The sequence below is a fragment of the Stenella coeruleoalba genome (genome assembly GCF_951394435.1).
Source record: "Stenella coeruleoalba genome assembly, chromosome: 14".
NCBI classification, from domain to species: domain Eukaryota; kingdom Metazoa; phylum Chordata; class Mammalia; order Artiodactyla; family Delphinidae; genus Stenella; species Stenella coeruleoalba.
Genome location: NC_137160.1, coordinates 16,191,884 through 16,212,174, shown reverse-complemented (window position 1 = coordinate 16,212,174; position 20,291 = coordinate 16,191,884). Strand labels below are relative to the sequence as shown.

Sequence of the window (20,291 nt, the reverse complement as noted above, 5' to 3'; positions counted from 1 at the left end):
ATGAGATGAGTAATACACTATTAGAATAATCAGACATAAAATTATTGATGTAACTTGTACCAGTTTTTAAAGAATACATTTCATTAAACTTTGGAAGATGTCTAGGATCATGTAGTTAAAATCTCTTTCTGAAGTTGTTTTATCCTGTTGCTTAATCAACTGGTGTTTGTGTTTCCTTTTTCCAGTGAATGGTTTGTGTTCAAGAAGTTGTGGGTGGCTCTTACAGTAAATGTTTTTCTACAGAAAATTTCTTCCATTTATTTTATCACTTGAAAACCATCATAAGTCGCTTATATAGTTGCTATTTTGAAGTTTTCTTTGATTCCTCACTCTTGTCTCCTCAACTTCAAATTTTACTGTTTCTTTCTCTGTCATAGCGCTAAAGTCTGACTTTTCCTTTCCCTTTCTACAACCAATTCCTGGAATAAGACTTTGTCACCTCTCATTTCGACCACTGCAGTCTGCTTCTCTATTCTAAATCCACCCCAGTTCACCTATCGTTCAGGAACTGGTTTACCAGTAGAGTGGGCAAGGTAAGTTCCCTACCCATCATCTTTATTACCATCAAACTGAAAATGCTCCAAGACGGTTTAGGAACTAGCTGTTAAAAATTATCCTTGGGGAAAAGTTTTTGAAGAGTTATGGTCAATTATTGATACACACATTTTAAGCCCGTAGTTCTCAAATTGCTGAACCCTTGCATTCTTTTTTTTTCTTTTTAATTTATTTATTTATTTATTTATTTTTGGCTGTGTTGGGTCTTCGTTGCCGTACGCGGGCTTTTCTCCAGTTGCGGCGAGCAGGGGCTACTCTTCGTTGCGGTGCGTGGGCTTCTCATTGTCATGGCTTCTCTTGTTGCGGAGCACAGGCTCTAGGCACACAGGCTTCAGTAGTTGTGGCACGTGGGCTCAGCAGCTGTGGCTTGGGGGCTCTTGAGCTCAGGCTCAGTAGTTGTGGCGCACAGGCGTAGTTGCTCCGCGGCATGTGGGATCTTCCCGGACCAGGGCTCGAACCCATGCCCCTTGTATTGGCAGGCGGATTCTTAACCACTGCGCCACCAGGGAAGCCCTGAACCCTTGCATTCTATAAATAATGCCAAGTGTTCCTTCCAAACAGATAACAAAACTAGTGAATAAATAATCGATCTTAGCAGAAACAGCCTGTATGGTTAGTTTGACAACTGTTCCCCCAACCAAAAACCCCAGTGATTTTTTTCTATTACATACCTTTATAATTGTCTTCTGCCAACAGAAAATTTTAATCTAATATATATCCTAAACTATCATAATATTCCACCACGAAACCCACGATGCTTTGCAGACACTTTACTACTTGAATCGCATTGGGAACCCCATGATTTGGACTGTAATGATGTCAGCCAGTGACCACACATCCTCCACCTCCTCTCACTTAGGAGCAGATTGAACTGAGTCCATCAGTGTATTGACATTGGCTCTGAACTCTGATAGGGTTGATGGGCTCAGAAAAACATGCTCTGAAATTTTTCTGTGGGTTAGCCAGCTGAAGTGTTCCTATATAGTGCGTAAATTGGGGTAAGAGTACATTTCTAGTTTATTTAAGAAGAAACTTTAAAAAAAAAAAAAAGGAAATACAAGTGATCATGTTTTATACTGCCTCCTAGTTGAAATCCATCCTGAGTATTCTCAACTTTTTTTATTGTTTTAAAACGAAAGGCAGTTTAGTAGAGGCTTTATGTCTCAATTTACTTATTTATTAAACAGTCTTGAAAATTGGCCTTTTCTTTGGAATAGAAGAAGAGATTATCATTTGTACAGGACTTGAAGTGACTTTTATTGAGTTAGAAATGTGGCTTAAGTATCATTTCATGTTTTTCAAAAATGTGTATACTCATAAGAATAGGCAATGAGCAAGAAATCTCCGAAAATGTCAGTGTAGAATAAACATACCATGACAAGGGGAATTCCCTGGCCATCCAGCAGTTAGGACTCGGCGCTTTCACTGCCGAGGGCCCGGGTTCAATCCCTGGTTGCACAAGCCGCGCGGCGAGGCCAAAGAAACAAAAAAAAGATACCATGACAGAAGTATTGAGGATTTTCACAAAGTGGGGTATTCTGCCACTTTGAGAGGGTCACATTCTTTTAGTTGGTGCTAGTTTTTCTCCAGACCTTGTTTAACTGTAGACTTAAATGCTCTGTGGAAAGAGAAGAAATTCCACCAGAGATTTTTGGTGACATTTAATCATCTTAACGATCTGAAGCATCTGAAATTAGATGACATATTGTAGCCATCAAGTCAGCAATGTGATTATTTGCGCCTGTTTCAATTGCACAGGAGTAGTATCCATGTTAATTTATAAATAAGCTACTTAACAGCACTTTGTGACAAAGGCTGGTCACCAAGTCCTGGCCAGCGTCAGTCTGGGACTGCCACGTGCTCCTGTTCCACCTTCTCTGCTGCTCTCTGGTGTCTCCATCATGGATTTAGACCGTAACGTGCTGCACACACCCCACTGCCAGCCCTTGAGAAAAACATCATGACAGGTTCCTGTTGTCGTGGCACAGTCTCAAGTCTTTAACCTTTAACCCCACCCGCGACTAGCAAAAGTACAATTCTGAAGACCTCTTAGGCACTAAGCTATGCTCAGCCTTCCACAACTCTTTCGGACAAGCTATACACCAGATAAAGCCAGCTGGTACTTTTAAAGGCACAGGTGTGGATCTTTTGGCCTCTTACAAACAGAACCACTTTTTGTATGAGACCACGTCCTTGAGCAAAGCCTCAGTTCACTAAGGTCACAGATGGAACTGCTAAGGTATTCATACAAAAAGTCTTCATGCAGCCCTGAGGTAACCGCATCTCACCCAAACACGAAATTTTTTTTAAAGCAGCTAACGGGAGACAGTACATCAACTGAAAATTTAAAAATACAGTATTTGTTAAACTCCTGCTTTTCCCTCCTCTTTGGCATTTCCCCTTATCTGCTCTGATGGGAATTCTTCCTTTCCCTCTTTTTGATATTTCTTTTGTTTCTAGCCTGTTCATTGTCAGCAAAACAGAACCTAATTTGATGGGAACCCAATTCCAAACATTCTTTGTTTAAATTTGCTCTAAAAGTCTATATTGAATATTCTTTCCTTCTGTTGTAAATCAGTAAAAGTATTACTTTAATATTAGTTACTATTATGCTTCATATACAGCTAATATCCTTTGCCTGGTTCTCAGAAGCATCAATTAATTTCAGTTGTTTGAGTCATCAGCCTCTGTATTCCTCAGTAGAGTTTATTGGTCTGCTATGTAAGGTGATCACTCTAAAATGAAATTAAATAATGAAATCTTATGTGTAAAGCATTTTATTAGGTTTAATTTTTATATCCTCCTTTAAATTTCTCCCCCTCCCCCCCCTTTTTTTTTAAATAGCAAAGGACAAGGTTGCTCTTTTGATAGGAAATATGAATTACTGGGAGCACCCCAAGCTTAAAGCTCCTTTGGTGGATGTGTATGAATTGACCAACTTGTTAAGACAGCTAGATTTCAAAGTCGTTTCACTGCTGGATCTTACTGAATATGAGATGCGTAATGCCGTGGACGAATTTTTACTGCTTTTAGACAAAGGAGTCTATGGTAAGATGTTTATCATCTTTGCTTTTATAATTATCCACTATTTTTCTTGTATAAGTTAGGTTAAGAGTTAAAAAACAGAAAGGCATGGTAAACGGATTGTTGAAAAGTTTTATTCTTGTAATAAAAGATGGATTTTGATCTTCATTCCATAGTTCCATATGACTAATTAGCTTGATGTCTTTACTTTCATGTGTCAAAACAATGTTGTTCTTATTAGAATTCTTACCTACCTTACGTGATTTTGTTTTATTGACTACGAGAGCTACAGTAAAGTTCAATGACCAAATAGCAAATTGTATATTCATATATGTTAAATATTACTGTGTGTGTGTGTGTGTGTTTAGCGTACAAAATGCTGTAACCGAATGAACATTTCACGTTTGTTTCCTTTTTCTAAATATTGCGTAGTATTTTCAGGTCTTTTAGTGGACAATAGAATTTAACAAGAAAATGTTGGTGAGTGAGACATATGAAAACAATCAGTAAACTAAAGTTTTATGCAGATGCAGTTAAAGATGGACCTCCACAAAAATTCTAACAGTAAATTTGTAATGGTTTTTCTCATTCTTTTAAATATGTTAAGAACACTACATATATGTCAGTGATTCTTTAAAGAGAGAACATGCTGTCAGTAGTAAGCAGTTTCTTCGGTAATTTCTTTCTTTTAGTGGGCATAACCACAAGCATGGAACGGCCAAATGTTGTGCTGTGAGCCATGTTTCTCAGAGTTGTGCTCACCACGATGTTGTGTAATAACATTCAACTGCTGGGAAGGTGACATCTCCAGGCCTGTTGTCAGGATGCCACCGATAAACAAAGCGTCTATCTGGCTTCTATACCTTTCCAATTATTTTACTTCAATAATTTCTAAATTTAGCCTTTTTACTTCTAATTAGAGTCATATGATGAGGCAAGCTTGGTACAATTGCTGAAGGTTCTCAGAGTAGAATTTTTAATGGAAGAAAAGATTTTTTCCAAGATTTAACACATTACTGTATGTGGGATGAGGGACAGTCTTAAAATCGTACTAAATAAGTTTTAAATGAGTTTCTTCTTAAGTAATAAGGATTACAGTTGTTAGGCAAGTGAATCAACAAATTAAATCTCTCAGATTTGGGATTTCAACTATTATGCTGACGTTTTAATAACATAATCTTGTTTATGAGTATATAAAGTGATGAATCTGGGTGAATCCGTTCATTTGTCTTATGAAAATATGGTAGAATATACGATACTAATGTGCCTTTGTGGTAGTTGGTTTATATTTTTAGTCTCTAATTAGGTGGTTGGTTGATTATTTTTACATTACATAATTTATCTCCATTTTTAAGTGCATAGATGGCTTAAACAGGAAAAGGCTTCTAAAACTTCCCCAAAAGTAAGGAGGTAGAAGGAAAAAATATTTACCGATTTAGGTTTTGGAATTGGTGAAGTATTTTAAGAGTGAGGGAATTTTATGAAGAATTATGTGCTTGATTATTTGTTCTCATTTCTTATTAACATTATCACCTTGGCTTTAAGTCCTTGGTTTGGCTTTTTAAATCAAAACTTTTAATTGCCCCTGCAAGCTTGAGAACCAGAAATATTTAAAGTTCTGGCAAGAAGAGTTCAGCTTATGCTGAAGCTTTGCCCCAGTATGAAAACCTCAACTTGGAATATGGAATAAATAGGTATATTAAAGCGAAATGGCAGCTTAAGAAAGCTGGAAAAGATGTTTACATACTACTGATTCATGTCTTAACAGGGTGGCTGCATTATATTTTGAAGTATTGTGAATATCCCAAACATCAGACACATCTACTTTCAATGTAAGTGTGGTAGAGGCCTGAGGGCATAGGCGTTTCCCCTGGACTGTGCCCTGTGTCCAGCTGACAGCCCCGGGGGGCCAGGAGCACTTCTCGGGTAGGGGAGGCCAAGGCAGAGTCATAGGAATTTCCCATTAGACGTGGGAAACACAGGCATTCAAGTTTATGCCCTTTTGTACTATAGTGCCCTTGGGTTTGTGAGAGAAATAAAAATTAACAGAAAATAAGTAACTCAATTTTTAAACATACATAAACATTAAAAACACAATCTAAGAACAGGAATAACTGACTTAAATACTACATGTCCTTGAAGATAAATAAGGATAAAGATTTCAGTTGTATACATAAACTAGGATGGAGAATAACTACATATTTGGCTTGATATCCACCCTACCTAACACCTTTTTACATTCGTCACTTGCTGCAGCTTAGATATGCTTTGATAGAAAACAAGACTAAAGGAGTCCCCTAGAGTCTGTCATACAGAGTGAAGTAAGTCAGAGAGAGAAAAACAAATACCGTATGCTAACACATATGTAGGGAATCTAAAAAAAAAAAGGGTCATGAAGAACCTAGGGGCAGGACGCGAATAAAGACGCAGACCTACTAGAGAATGGACTTGAGGATACGGGGAGGGGTAAGGGTAAGCTGGGACGAAGTGAGACAGTGGCATGGACATATATACACTACCAAATGTAAAATAGATAGCTAGTGGGAAGCAGCCGCATAGCACAGAGAGATCAGCTCGGTGCTTTGTGACCACCTAGAGGGGCGGGATAGGGAAGGTGGGAGGGAGGGAAGCGCAAGAAGGAAGAGATATGGGGATATATGTATATGTATAACTGATCCACTTTGTTATACAGCAGAAACTAACACACCATTGTAAAGCAATTACACTCCAATAAAGATGTTTTAAAAAATAAATAAAATACAACGCTAATGTCAAACCTGAAAAGAAAAAGAAAAAAAGATTAAAGGAGTCTGGTCAGAATAAGGCCAAAGCCTCATTCACTCTAGAGGAATCATTCACGTCAGTGTAGCTCAGTGGTTAAGCAACAAACCTGAGAGTAACCAACCCCAGGCTCAGCGCTCTGGCTTTTCTGCTTCCTAGCTGTGTGACTATGACCAAGTTATTTCACTTTTCTAAGCCAAAAAGGACTTATAAAATGGATAGACTAAATTAATGAAGTTGTTCCAGAATAAGTAAGATAAAATAATCATCCCTGTGTCTGGCACACTAAAAGCGCTCAAAGTACTGTAGCTATTGTTGTCATGATTTTCTGAATTCAGATTTTCCTTCACCGATAGATGGGGGATTTGGACAACATTCCACTTCAGGCCTCAACAGAGAAACCCAGCTTTCATCTGGTATTATGTGTTACGGTTCAGTCTAAGATTTCATTTGAAAAACAAGAAGGGGTTTTTAAAGTGATAGTGTGGTGAAGTGATGAAAACCAGCACACCAACATTTTATATTTTCTGAGAATAAAGTTAACTAGAAAGCCAGCAGTAGATTATAAAGAGACAGTATAACATAGCGCAGCAGTTACTCTGGCTGGCATCCCACTTCCGAGTCTATCACTTATTAGTCATGTGACTGTGGGTAAGCTATTAAACCTCCCGGTGTCTCAGCTTGTACATCTGTAAGTGGGGGATGGTAACATTGCCTACCTTATTGTGAGATATGTGTTGTGAGCATTATGAGATAATAAAAGTAAAGGGCTTTCTTCCAACAGTGCCTGGCGTGTAGTAAGAGCTATGTAGGTCGGTGGCGGCAGCGGTGGTGGTCATGGTGGTGCATGTTCTAATCAGAGCCCTGTGCCAGGTGCACTGCAGCTCAACTCAAGTGGGAAAAATCTTCCATTTAAACAATTATTTTCTCTGTAGGCAAAAATAAATATCTGTGACAGACTATATTCTTAGAAATCATATTCCCAAGAAATAAAATTCCCCAAAGATCTAATTTATAAGATTGTATTTTTAACCACATTGAATTCTTTGACATTTTAAAAGAGATCTGTTTTGTCCTTCTATCCTTGAGTAATGAGGGTAGTTAATTAAACGTACAAGTAGTACTACAGATGGAATTTTTAAAATACAGTCATTTGGTCTAGTTATTTAACATAAAAATGCTTAATCTCCTGCAGTATAATTTGTAGGTAGACTTTGATACAAAATTCTTGTTACACTTTTCATGAATTATTCTGCAGTGGAGAAAAGGTATTTTGTTGTCAGTGCCTTAATATCCGTGATTGCAGAGCTGAGCATTCAGCACTGAAACACTGGACCACACACTTAGCTTTTCCTGGATGATGGAGGCTGAACCTTCCCTTGAAGTTGCTGCTTCTCCCAAGCCAAGTCTTGCTTGAGCCAGAATGTGTTAAGTGATACAATGGGAGCAATACCCATGCTTTCTGGTTGGCTGTCTCTTAATGATATCAGTTGTAGAAATGGTACCATTTCTACTGAAAGTCAGACTCTTTCTAGAAAGGTCTCCAGATCTACCTCTGCCCTGACCAGTTTGCATTGTTAATTTAATACAGTCAAGAAGTAATTACTGGGGCTTCCCCGGTGGCGCAGTGGTTGAGAGTCCGCCTGCCGATGCAGGGGACACGGGTTCGTGCCCCGGTCCGGGAGGATCCCACATGCCGCGAAGAGGCTGGGCCCGTGAGCCATGACCGCTGAGCCTGCGCGTCCGGAGCCTGTGCTCCGCAACGGGAGAGGCCACAACAGTGAGAGGCCCACGTACCGCAAAAAAAAAAAAAAAAGAAGTAATTACTGAGTTCCTGTTATGTCCCTAGCCCAGATAAGGAGTATTCTAGGTGTTGAGGGAGATACAGAAAATAAAGAACATGATCTATACTCCAAGAAAATTACAGGACTTCCCTGGTGGTCCAGTGGTTAAGACTCCAAGCTTCCACTGGGGGGGCGTGTGTTTGATCCCTGGTGGGAGAACTGAGATCCCACATGCCGCGTGGCCCGACCAAAAAAAGGAAAGAAAATTATAAGTCCCTTAATATAACAGGAGGGGGAGAAGACTGTAAATGGAATCCAAACACCTATCAGCTACATGATTTTAAACAAATTGTTTAATCTTTTAAAATTTGATTTCCTCACTTATTAAATAGGTCATTTAAAGATTGTTATATGGGTTAAAATCAGATCATGTATATGAAGGTGCTTTGAAAACCATGAAAATGCTACGCAAATATAAAATTCCTGTTTTTATTACGATCACTTTTATCAGAGAAACTATATCTACGTAGAATCGTAAAATGTCAATAAAGCAAATACTGTATATGACTTTAAGTGTCAAGGGTGCTGCTGTAGGATTTCCCAGCAGGGTGAGGCTGAAGTGTGTTAGAAAACTAGAGACCAGGTGATAAGTTGCCACGGGTTCTGAACCTGAGATAAGCCTGGAGCCTTGGTGAAGATTTGGGTAGAGGGAAAGGAGATCGTGACCTGAGCAGGGTCATGGAGGTTACAGATAAGCATGTCTTGCTCTGGAAGCAGGAAAGAGAGAGCAGAGTCAGATTTTGAATACTTGACAGAGTATAAATTTTACTCTTTTAAAGTATACAATTCTTGGGCTTCCCTGGTGGCGCTGTGGTTGAGAGTCCGCCTGCCGATGCAGGGGACACGGGTTCGTGCCCCGGTCCGGGAAGATCCCACATGTCGCGGAGCGGCTGGGCCCGTGAACCATGGCCGCTGAGCCTGCGCGTCCGGAGCCTGTGCTCCGCAAGGGGAGAGGCCACAACAGTGAGAGGCCCGCGTACCAAAAACTAAATAAATAAATAAAGTATACAATTCTTTTAAAGTATACAAGTGGTTTTTAGTGTATGCACAAAGTTGTGCAGTCACCTAATTCCAGAACATTTTCATCACGCCCCCCAAAAAACCCATATCCATTAGCGGTCACACCTCAGTCCTCCATACCCCAAACTCCTGGCAACAACAAATCACTTTCTGTCTCTGGATTTGTCTGTTGAGGACATTTCATATAAATGGAATCACTCCATGTGCGTCCTTTTGTGTCTGGCTTCTTTCACTTAGCACAGTGTAGTTAAGGTTCATCTGTGGTAGCGTTACTTTTACGGCTAATGAGTCGTCCACTGTGTGCATATAGAACATTTTATTTATCCATTCATCAGCAGATTGGCATTTAGGCAGTTTTTGGATATTACGAATAGCACTGCTATGAACATTCGTGTGCATATTCTTCCGTGGACACTTGTTTTCAGTTCTCTTGGATACTTCCCTTGGAGTGGAATTGCTGGGTCATATAATTCTGAGTTTCGTTTTTTGATGAACTGCTTAACTCCAAAGTGCCTGTGCTATTGTGTATTTCTGCCGGAAATAAACAAGCTTTCCAATTTCTCTACATCCTTGTCAGCATTTGTTACTGCCTTTTTGATTATAGCCATGCTGATAAGTGTGAAATGATATCCCATTGTTTTGTTTTGCATGGTTAATGATGTTGGGCATCTTTTCATGTGCTTATTTGCCATTTGTATATTGTCTTTGGAGAAATGTTTATTCAAATCCTTTGCCCGTTTTAAAATTGGATTGTCTTTTTATTGTTGAATTGAAGAGTTCTTTATATATTCTGCATACAAAGTGTCCTTACAGATACAGGATTCATCCTTACAAATATATATGTCTTTATAGACAGATAAGTATTTTCTCCCGTTCTGTGGGTCGTCTTTTCACTTGATCTTCATGGCTTAGCGTATTAAACCCACTCCCTTTGTCGTGATTTTCAAAATGCTATCTGTGCACGCTTACTTTCATTTCCAGTGATCATTTAATTCCTTGCCAGGCTAGTCTCCTTTCCATTAGCTGTCATTCCAGGCCCAAGCTTTGTTTCTGTGCATCCTGCCTGTAGCGCACCTTGCTTTCTCGCTGCCTTTCCAGATCGTACCCTTTCTCTCAAGACCGTCCGTTATTGCTTCACCTTACACTGATATTCCTCTCTGCCCTTTATTCATTTCATACAGGGTTGCCCTCGTCACATGATGTATGGTATTTAATTAGATGCCGACTCTTCTTTAAGTAATAACGTGAGCGAGCCTGAATGAATTACAAGACCCTCAGGGCGGGAACTCTGTCTTCGTTTCTGTTTCATTGTCCTCACTGCCTACGTGATAATATTCAGGGCTCACTTGAGGTAGAATAAACCCACGCTGAATATATGGGTGTGCCCCTTCTGTCATTTTTTACCCAAAGCGATACATATGAAATACCCATTTTTCTCATTTAAATAGGAGTTCAAGAAAAGTAGGCAACCTGGATCCTGCCCTCTAGGGCCAAAGGAAGCAAGTTTTCTTGGCCGTTTAAAGCCACATTCTTGCTAGGGGTTAGGGCTGTAACTACAAAGAGTTAGAGGGGCCTCCCTGGTGGTGCAGTGGTTGAGAATCCACCTGCCAATGCAGGGGACATGGGTTCGAATACTTGACACTGCAGTGGCTATTCGTCTGAGTTGTGTTTATTCCTTCATCCATTAAATACTATACTCCTGCTGTGTGCCAGGAATGCGCAGATAAATGTAAGACTACCCTGCCCTGAAGAAGTTTCTGGTTTCACAGAGGAGACAGATGAGTCAGCAAAGAAGTCCTTAGCCTTTTTTTGTATTTTAACATCATGAGATAAAACTGCATTCCATATGATACCATTGGTTACAAATGTATTACCTTTATGAATTAAAATACACTTCTGGATAGCATCTTGATGTTGGTTGAAAATTCAGTACTTAAATGAAGATGGTTGTCAAAATAATTTAATACAAATTCAGTTAACACTGAGTTGTATTTATAGTTGCACATCTCTTAAATAAGCATGCATTAACGTCTTTTTTTCTTAAAGAGTGCTACGTGTTCAGAGTGCGATTTCTCTTCTTTCCTGCTTTTCAGGACTATTATATTATGCAGGACACGGTTATGAAAACTTCGGGAACAGCTTTATGGTCCCTGTCGATGCTCCGAATCCATATAGGTCTGAAAATTGCCTGTGTGTACAAAATATACTGAAATTGATGCAAGAGAAAGAAACCGGACTCAATGTGTTCCTGTTGGACATGTGCAGGAAAAGGTAAACTGTCCATTCTTTATATACTGAAACTTGTTGGTCAGTTAAATATCAACCTTGAGAAGTTAAATCTGAAGGCAAACCTCTGCATGGTAGGAATCACTTAAGTTTGTGAATTTTAGCTTATAGACTGAAAGTGATGAAGAAGAAAACTAGAGGAAAATATATTTTCTGTGTGTGTTTTACTTTTTCCTGTCTGCTCTAGGACAAAAGTGAAGAACAAAAGGGCATGGGTATTTTCTCATAATAGAAAAGATACAGGGGCTTCCCTGGTGGCACAGTGGTTAAGAATCCACCTGCCAGTGCAGGGGACACGATCTCCAGCCCTGGTCCGGGAAGATCCCACATGCCACGGAGCACCTAAGCCCGTGCGCCCCAACTACTGAGCCTGTGCTCTAGAGCCTGCGAGCCACAACTGCTGAGCCTGTGTGCCGTAACTACTGAAGCTCGCGTGCCTAGAGCCCGTGCTCCGCAACAAGAGAAGCCACCGAAATGAGAAGCCCACACACCACAACAAAAAGTCGCTCCCGCTCGCCACCAACTAGAGAAAGCCTGAGTGCAGCAACGAAGACCCAACGCAGCCAAAAATAAACAATATAAATTAAAATTTTTAAAAAAAGGAAGAAAACATACAGCTCTTCAGCCTGCCTTTAGAACGTTTCTAACAATCCCTGCAGCTGTTCCTCCAGGAATTAGCAGAGACACCATGCATGGAGTGAGGGCCTCTAGTTAGTCATGGTATTGCAGACAGAGAAAGTTTAGCTGAAGCAGACGTTTGAAGATTTGGATCCCCCTTGTCTGCCATTGTGATACTGAGGAGTGGAGCCAATGATGCTTCTACTTAGATTTAGTGTTTTGCTTGCTCAGCTGTTACCAATCAAAATCCAATGGCCGAATTCAAATGTAACTCCAGTTTTAAAGCTAACAAGAAAAAAGGTGTGAGTCTCTGCTGTCTCAATAGTTTAGGAGCCCTGGATTACTTTTGGTAAATATGTAGCTAATAAGATAAAGGAATTTGAACCTATAATTTTAAGTTATGTGTAATAGGATAGTATCGTGTTTGTTATTGATGTTCTTTTAAGAATGCTGTTTTAACTTTTCATATTTATATCTGTCCTTCTCCTCTCTTACCTTTTAAATAGAAATGACTACGATGATACCATCCCAATCTTGGACGCACTAAAAGTCACTGCCAATATTGTGTTTGGATATGCCACGTAAGAAACTTTTATGTTTATGTTGAGGATTCCTTCATTCTTCGATGACTTCTTTTTGATTGTAGATTAGAAGCCTAGAAATATCCGTAGCCATCTAGGCATAAATTTTGCCTCGATATTTTTTTTTTTTTTTTTGCGGTACGCGGGCCTCTCACTGTTGTGGCCTCTCCCGTTGCGGAGCACAGGCTCCGGACGCGCAGGCTCAGCCGCTATGGCTCACGGGCCCAGCCGCTCCGCGGCATGTGGGATCTTCCCGGACCAGGGCACGAACCCACGTCCCCTGCATCGGCAGGTGGACTCTCAACCACTGCGCCACCAGGGAAGCCCTGCCTCGATATTCTTGATAGAAATTTTTAAATAATTGACTTCAGCACTTCGTAGCTTGGCATCTTCTTTTTACTAAGCAGCAAAGCATTTAGTTCTTGCTTAAAGATTAACTCTTTATTTGGGATGCCATGAGAGAGGCAGGGGAGTACATGAGGCTCATCAGTTTTTGCAGAAGCCTCATGCAGCAAGTGTTTGCTTTTTTAAAAATGTCTTTTTTCAGGTGTCAAGGAGCAGAAGCCTTTGAAATACAGCATTCTGGGTTGGCAAATGGAATCTTCATGAAATTTTTAAAAGATAGATTATTAGAAGAAAAGAAAATAACTGTGTTACTGGATGAAGTGGCAGAAGGTAAAATAAAAACTAAAGAGAAAGCTACTCAGGGTTCTCTGTTGGGTCATTATTTTATTCCTATTGTTCCTATTCCTGTGCAGATTTGGAATTCGTATTTATAAGACAATTTTTTTTATATAATGTTCACAACACTCAGGTTTCCCTCCTTCCTTCCCTGTTGGCTTAGCTACATGCATCTGTGCAGTATTACTTGAAGTACAAGTCTGACCCCAGACATGGTTGTGAAATAAATGAAGTTTGATCCTCAGAGCTCTTCACCTTGTTTCTATGCTTAGTGCCTGATGCTGCCCGGTCTGCTTATTTGCAAAAAAAAAAAAAAAAACTGTCTAATGAGCATCCTCTTTCAGGATCAGACAGATAAACTTTACAGAAATGCTGAGACCCTATGGGGAAAAGCTGGGTTCTTTTTCTTTTTCTTGATGAACTTAGTAGTTTTAAAATTCTGCTTTAAGGACAGGATCCTAGAGGTCTAACACCTTGTCTTCCATTCCCTTCTATTCCTTCCTTCCCTGCCTGGCATAATGCTGTGCTCGTGTCAGGTGTTGAATAATCACGTTACAGCTGTAGATTGACATGTGGTTTTTGAAATGCCATTTTACAAGTCCTATCAAAGAGAAGGCAGTTCTTTTACAAACTGGCTCACTAGCAAATGGAGTTTCATGGATGTTCCTAAGATGGCAGCTTGAGTGTATGGTATCTGAGTGTTTCACGACCTGCTGTTAGTCACATTCGTTTATTTTCATGTTTTTGTCGGTGTAGATCCCTTAGCTGGATCACTTAACTACTTTCCCCTTTAATGTAGACAGTCAGAGCTTCGGCCCTCCTTCTTCAACCAAAGAAGTTCTGCTTTTATGTGTTTTACATATTGTGTGGGCTTCTATTTAAGTTCTCATTTGAAGACAAAGTTCTGGCGCTTAAAAAAAAAAAAAATTAAAGCCTTTGGAGTATGTCAGTTATTTTCAAAGTGAGATCTGTGAAGGTGCTTCAGAGACTCTAAAATGCTTGATTCTAATTTTAGTCTTTAAGATATATTAACTATCTTAACACTTAGTAAAAAGCACCAGTTCACCCACATATGATATATACTTTGTTGTTATGGCAATGAGTGGCATCCCAGTATGTGCTGTGAGTTTATATTTGAACTTCTGGATTATATTTTTATTTTATTATATATTTGAACTTTGGATCTTCTGGATAACTTAAAAATATTCAGAAAAAATGTAAGTATTCAAAGATCATAGACCAAATGGTCAAGGCAGAAAAACTACCTTTCCAGTTTCAGTTGTGTACCCGTGAAACCCGAAAATATGAAATAAGCTGACTGCTGTTACAAGGCTCCAGCTGTTAATCTGTGACCCCGGATTTTGATTTTTGTACTCCAGACAGCATTATTGTTCAGTTGCTTGAAATTACAAAATAAATTCTTTCCTATCTAGTTTTAGCAGTATGGCATTTAAGGGACCCAAAAACCATCTTACTATATAAAACTCCAAGACCTGCTAGAAAAAATTATTTAATTAGTATTTCATTTTTAATGATGTAAGTCCCTTAGAACGTACTTCTGTCAGTTTTTATTGTGGAATTAGTTGTTTAACATGAATCTCAGACCTTGACAGTAATCTACATCCAATTATATGTTCCCTCTCTCTCTTTCCTTGCCCCCCCTTACATGGTAACCATCATTCTAAATCTTGTTTATCATTCCCTTGATTTGCTTCTTACATAGTTTTAATTGAGTTTATATTATGTCTGCAAGAAGTATGTATATTTTAATTTTAGTTGTTTTTAACTTTATCAAAAGATATTAATTATGCTGTGTATTTGGGACTTGAAGTTTTTCAATTAATGTTATATTGCTAAGAGTAATGCATATTGTTGCATGACTGTGGTTCATTCATTTTGACTGTATTATAATATTCTACTGTGCAAACATACTAGTTTTTTCAGCTGCCCTCCTGTTGAGCATTTGAGTTACATCCCAGTTTTTGCTATCGTGAACAGTACCGTTGTAACAATCTCTTATATGTCTCCTGGAGTATGTATGCAAGAGTTTCTTTGGGGTATAAATCTAGTATTTGGAATTACTGGATCGTGGGGTGTGTCAGTATTCAATTTTAAGAAATAATGCCAAACCGTTTTGCAAAGTGGTTGCACCAATCTACACTTACCCTCTTCCCCGTAATGTACAAGAGGTCGTGTAAATCTGCACTCTCTTCATCACTTCATATGTCAGACTTTTTTATTTTTGCCAATCAGATGTGTTAAATACTATCTCATTGTGGTTTTGATTTGGGTTTCCCTGATGGTTAGTGACATTGAACATGTTTTTAATGGCAATACGTATGTCTTATGAAAATCTGCTCGTGTCCTTGGTCCATTTTTCTATTGTGGTGTTTTTGCTTTTCTTACTGATTTAGAGGAATTCTGATATGTTCTTGATGTCGCACTAGCTAGGACCTCTGAGACATTCTTGAATAAAAGTAGTAGTGGTAGACATTCTTGCCTCATTTCTGATTTTAAACGGAATGCTTCTAATATTTTCACATTTAGAATCAATGAATTTAAATCCAACGTGATAACCTTTTTCCTTCAACTAGAGAATTTAGTTCAACTACATTTACCGTAGGCTTTTCGTATCTGTTTTAACCATTTAATTTTTTATTTGGCTCATTCTTCCTTTTTCATCTTTTAAAACATTGATTTCTATATCTTCTCTCCTACAACAATATAATTTTATATATGCTTATGACCCTTAGGCTCCCCCCCAACCCCCAATATGTTGATATAACTTAGTTCTCAATTGTTTGATATATTCCTCCCATTCTGTGTGTGTGTGTGTGTGTGTGTGTGTGTGTGTGTGTTTATAATAATCATATATATAAAATCACACTCTGTCTCTCTTTCTCTGACCTTACTATTGGTGAAAGAAAAACATTTGGAATCTCTTTGTGAGCAAAAGGGATAAAGTCTTAGAGTTTTATGTCTCTTTTTCCCAGATAAGTAACTACTTTCCCAAGACAGATATTAATTTATTTTTATTAATATATACAGAAATGGGATAAATTTATTGTAATGTATTCATACAAAAGAATATCTGGTTTTATAAATTTAAATTGAGATTTGTTACTATTCATAAGTCTCTAAATCATGTTGAATGAAAATAGTATTACAAAAATACGTGTGTAACATTTTTGTTAAGCACAAAATCTAAAATGTTCGCACATACTATTTACCAGTATCTACATGAGTGAAAATTAAAATATGCATAAGAATATACAGAGTACTTTGGTTACTTTGAGTTGGGGGAGGACAGTGATGGTGCTTTAACATATTGGTAGTTTTAACACATTATTTCCTTTTTTAAAAATAAATCTTAGGTAAAGACAGCATGATATTTTAACTTGCTCATAGCTGTGTCATCATTTATTATGAGAATGTATTTGTTTATCATGTTGAGAATGGATTTCTCAACAGAGTATAGACATAAAATTATGACTGCCCATACAGTAAAGAAATATACTTTCAGCCCTTTGTGAATTTCAAGGCTTAAAATATTGGGGATTCATTAAGAGAATTATAGAAGATAAAAGCTAGAAAGGGGCCTTTAGAAGTGAGCTGGCCCAGTATTTTTACCTTTTTGCTCACTGCTATATCCCTAGCACCTGGAACCATGCCTGGCACATAGTAGGTGCTTGGTAAATATCTGTTGAGTGAATAAGTGATATTGAGGATATAGTGTGATTTGTAGAAGAGTTCTTGGTCTAAATGAAAGGATGTGGTCTTAAAACCTATATTCACTTCTTATCTTTTAGATATGGGTAAATGTCACCTTACCAAAGGCAAACAGGCTCTAGAGATTCGAAGTAGCTTATCTGAAAAGAGAGCACTTACGGACCCAATACAGGGAACAGCACATTCTGCAGAATCTCTGGTGCGGAATCTCCAGTGGGCCAAGGCACATGGTACAGTAAAGTCTATTTTCTATGAGCTGTTTCTATAATATGTTTATATAAAATCGTAAAGTGTTTTTCCTTCTGAACATACAGCTTTCCTCCGAATTTTGTAAGGAAAATATTTTAGCCTAGGGAGTAAACCCAAGACTAAGCAAAGGTTTCAGTTATAGATATTACACTGATTTATTTGATGTTGGAAATATTAAATTAACCCATTATTTTCACATTTGGTAAAATTAAAATGATCATTCTTAAATTCTGTCTTTAAAACTATTTTCAATTTGTCTAATATACAATCCCTTAGATTCTCCTATATTGTGAGATGTTGAAATGTGCCATTTCAAAAATCAGACAGTCCCCTACTTGATAAACATGTTTTCTGTAAAATGGGGACAAGAAGTAGTGCTTACTTGATAGGGTTGTTGATATTGAATGAAATCACATGTAAAGACACAAACATGATGGTCAGCAAATACTGAATGCTTATAAATATTACTGAGCATAACTGAGCATTGTCTCCTGGACATTTGAATCCATGGGTGGGTGAGCAAGAGAAAGAAGGTGAGGCAGAAATCATCTGCAACTTAATCACCTCTGGTAATTCTATGTGATTTAGTGAAAAAGTAAGTTTAAATTATTGGCTGAAATAATAGTTGGTTGAATCTTCTATGAATCCCAAATATCTATGCTGTGGATACATTATTAAGTGATAACTGAAAATTAATTGTATTTGTTGAACTCCTATATAATGTCTTATTTTTCATAACAGTCTGTTCTCTAAGATATATTTTTGGTAAATTAACACATTGAAGCACATTAAATAAAACTATTTTCATGAGGAGTAAGGAAACAGTGGAAATATATCTACAATTGTATGTATACTTTTGATTACCACTATAAAAACTATGTATGCAGAGGGACAAGAGCTGTAAGAAAATAGAAAACAAAAGATACTTGCTTGACCAGTAGAATATTCCACCCTTTTTTAATGTGTGTGTGTGTGTGTGTGTCTTTAAACAATGTTACTTATATAACATTTTTAAGCAGCAGAAATAGCTCTAATTGTATTTTGCCTCATAAAGAATATTAGTTTGCCACTTAACATCAGAAAACTTACGAAGCATTCTTTAAATATTTATAAATTGTTTTTTCAGAACTTCCAGAAAGTATGTGTCTTAAATTTCAATGTGGTGTTCAGATCCAATTAGGATTTGCAGCTGAGTTTTCCAACGTCATGATAATCTATACAAGTATAGTCCACAAACCACCTGATATATTAATGTGCGATGCCTATGTTACCGATTTTCCACTTGTAAGTCTTTTTCTTCTATTTAAAATATCATGATATATCCTTACTTACTAACAACTAAGTTTTTGAAAATTTAGAAGTTGATAAATGTAAAGGCAATATATATATATATTACACTTACAAAAATATTTGCATTTCAGTTATGATAGTCGTTAATATTTAAAAACTAATTGCCAAAATACCTTAAATATGTTAAGTTTAGGAATGTCTGAAGTTCACCCAGAAAAGAAGGATTTAATTTCCCTTACCCTAAATAGGATATCAAATATGAAGGAATAAAATGTGCTATACATATGTCCAGAATAACTTCCTTTTAAAAACGTTTCCAAGGACGTTTCCAAAAAAGTTACTACAACAGTGTAAGTCGTATTTGTCAAGCTATAGTAGTATATTGGAAGAATAGAAACCTAGTTCCAAAACAAAACATTTATTTCGTATTGGCCTAAGGAAGCCACTGAACTATATCCCTCGTTCCTACATAGTTGTAGTAAATTGAGGCGTAAGCACGGAGTAAGGCAAACAATCCAAAACATCTCCTTTGCTTCTCCTTCATGGAGGACATTTGCTCAGTGTGACCCCCAGAATTAGACGGGTCTGTGCACCAGTCCCGGCAGCTCTGGACCCGGGGTGGCCCCCGGGCACTGGGCAGGCGGAGCCTGAGAGCTGCTCTCTATAGAGTCACAGAGTAGATCCCCTGCTCTCGACAGCCGTTGCCTCTAAAAGAAAAAAGGGAAAAGCTGCCTTTGGCATGTCTACTTATTCCTCTTAAACATACAAATCGCATAAATCCCCCTGCACCTTCCCAAAAGTGATGAATGTGGAAGGAGAGAATCCAGGAATCTAACACTAGTGGGGCTCGAACTTAAAAGGAAACTTGAGGACACTTAGAAGTGTTTGTAGGAATAGTTTGAAAGTAACTGTCCTTTCAGAGCTAACTTCTTAAGTGTATCGGTGAGGAATTTAGAATTTACTCTAGAATGTTATTTTCATTGTATCTCTAGCCCTAGGTAAGGGATTACCTACTCTGACCACAGTTCATCAGAGAGCAGTACCTGTTAAGATGTTTTATGGTCAGATGATGTTGTGACTTCCATTGATTTCATTAATAACATTTGCTGATTTTCACAGGACCTAGATATTGATCCAAAAGATGCAAATAAAGGGACGCCCGAAGAAACTGGGAGCTATTTAGTATCAAAGGATCTCCCCAAGCATTGCCTCTATACTAGACTCAGCTCACTGCAAAAATTAAAGGTTATTACTTTTCCTGTCTATAACTACTAAGGGAAAACTTTATGAAAGTGAAAATGCATTTTTGCCTGTGAACCTTGGATTGGTCCATAGATGTGCTGCTGCTTTGCGTATTAAGTTGAAGTAGAGCGAACGGCTGTGCAGCAAGTCTCAGTGGCCTTTTGCATGTTGTATCCTGTCCCTGATAATGGCCTGAGGATTTGTGTGTGAGAATGCAAGTAATTGCCCTCCACGGTGTTAAAAAGTTAGAGACAAAAAGCATAGTCTACTTGTAAATATCTTAGCATTTTCAGTTAAGCATTTCCTATTTCTGACTTTCTACAAAACGTAACAAATTAGAATTGGAATTTATTTTGATCTCTTTTCATCTCTCGTTGACCTTAAATCAGAA

The 20,291-nt window shown here is 38.1% G+C and overlaps 1 protein-coding gene across 3 annotated transcripts in view; it reads left to right on the top strand.

Annotated features, from left to right (window-relative positions):
- MALT1 (MALT1 paracaspase) overlaps window positions 1-20,291 on the top strand; it is a 60,287-nt gene that overhangs the window by 33,938 nt on the left and 6,058 nt on the right. For 2 of the 3 annotated variants that reach the window (XM_079943522.1, XM_079943521.1), the window contains 7 exons: window positions 3,400-3,603; window positions 11,318-11,495; window positions 12,635-12,709; window positions 13,257-13,384; window positions 17,200-17,349; window positions 18,495-18,652; window positions 19,778-19,903. In XM_079943522.1, the coding sequence (XP_079799648.1) occupies window positions 3,400-3,603; window positions 11,318-11,495; window positions 12,635-12,709; window positions 13,257-13,384; window positions 17,200-17,349; window positions 18,495-18,652; window positions 19,778-19,903 (1,019 nt within the window). The remainder of the gene's footprint in view (window positions 1-3,399; window positions 3,604-11,317; window positions 11,496-12,634; window positions 12,710-13,256; window positions 13,385-17,199; window positions 17,350-18,494; window positions 18,653-19,777; window positions 19,904-20,291) is intronic. The other variant, XM_079943523.1, reaches the window with a different exon arrangement.